This window comes from Malurus melanocephalus, unplaced genomic scaffold (assembly GCF_030028575.1).
Source record: "Malurus melanocephalus ecotype Western Australia unplaced genomic scaffold, MMel_1.1 scaffold_1369, whole genome shotgun sequence".
NCBI lineage: Eukaryota > Metazoa > Chordata > Aves > Passeriformes > Maluridae > Malurus > Malurus melanocephalus.
In genome coordinates, this window is record NW_026624601.1 from 28,455 (window position 1) to 29,962 (window position 1,508).

The window sequence follows — 1,508 nt, forward strand, 5'->3', positions numbered from 1 at the left end:
TCCCGGAGGTGCAGGATTTTGGGCTCCCGGAGGTGCAGGATTTTGGGCTCCCGGAGGTGCAGGATTTCGGGGTTCCTTTGGAGGGGCTGCCCTGGGCCATCCCCTGTCCCCAATAACCCCTCCAGGCTGTTCCAACCCTGACCCCGGGATTCCAAATGCCCATCCCCTGTTTTTCCAGGAGATCTACAAGGATGCCAACAGCCAGGTGCACACCCTGAGGAAGATGGTGAAGGAGAAGGAGGAGGCCATCCAGCGCCAGTCCACGCTGGAGAAGAAGATCCACGAGCTGGAGAAGCAGGGAACCATCAAGATCCAGAAGAAAGGGGACGGGGACATCTCCATCCTGCCGGTGGCTCTGGGCTCGGGGCTGGTGCCAGCGGGGTCGGGGTTGGGGTCAGGGTTGGGGTCGGAGGTGGTGCCAGGGAGCGGTGCCAGCCCCGGGGCCACCCCCTCAGTGCCACCACCACCCCCCCTGCCCACCCTGCCCGGCTCCCCTGAGGCAGGTGAGGAGTGAGGGGTCCCTCTTGGGGCTCCAAACCATTCCCAGTTGGGGCAGTTCCAGTTCCTGACCCCCTTTCCATGGGGAAATCCTTCCCAATGTCCCCCCTGCCCCTACCGAGGCCATTCCCACTCCTCCTGTGGTGATATTGTGGAACTGGAAAAGCAGCTGATGCAGAGATCTGTCCCTGTTCCCTGGAGCAGATCCCAAATCCCCTCTGCTCCCCCTCTCCCTCCTGTTTTTCCTTGGATGGCAGAACCGACCCCACCATCCTTGAGGTCCCTTCAGGAGCTGCAGGGGTCCCTTCAGGGTCCCTTGGTGCCGCTGGGGAGGGGATTTGGGGGACGCTGTGCCATTTCCATCCCGCTAACTCTGCTTTTCCCTGTTTCTGCAGTGCCCAACGGCCCCGTGGCAGTGCCAGGGCCACCCCCACCCCCTCCTCCACCCCCTCCTCCTCCTCCTCCTCCTCCTCCTCCTCTGCCGGGCCCAGCTCTGGATGCAGCTCCGGACGCGGCTCCGTTGGCTCCGCTGCCGCCTCCGCCACCCTCGGCTCCTCCTCTGCCCGGCACAGCCTCTCCCACCGTGGTCTTCAACTCTGGCCTTGCAGGTACAGCCCGAGCTGACCCCACAGAAATCCCAATGATCCTCACACTGGGAATAACGGGGTGGTGGAGGGGAGGAACATTCCGGGTGATCCCAGGGTGATCTGGGTCCGTGGCAGTGCCCAGCTTGGAGCAGCCTGGGAAAGAGAGAGAGGGGAAGGTGTCCCCTCTGTCCCCTCTGTCAATCCTTGATGTCCCTCCCAGTCCAAACCAGTCTRGGATTCTGGGATTTACCRGTTTGGGTTTGGTCAGGRAGAGTTGGATTCTCCAGTGGAGCAGAACTCAGCTCAAGAGTACTCTGTGAACAGGGTCATGTTTTACTGTGACAAAATACGGGTTGGATTTCTGCTGAGAAGAAATATCTCTGCAAAATGGGGAATTTTGTTGTGGGAATTTGGGAAGAAAGG

At 60.9% G+C, this 1,508-nt stretch overlaps 1 protein-coding gene across 1 annotated transcript in view; it reads left to right on the plus strand.

The window, feature by feature from the left end:
• The window catches only part of LOC130586866 (formin-like protein 2), a gene marked incomplete at its 5' end in the record, with an annotated part of 37,766 nt that overhangs the window by 25,466 nt on the left and 10,792 nt on the right, over nucleotides 1–1,508 (plus strand). The window contains 2 exons of the mRNA XM_057387780.1: nucleotides 126–503; nucleotides 894–1,106. Of these exons, the coding sequence (XP_057243763.1) occupies nucleotides 126–503; nucleotides 894–1,106 (591 nt within the window). The remainder of the gene's footprint in view (nucleotides 1–125; nucleotides 504–893; nucleotides 1,107–1,508) is intronic.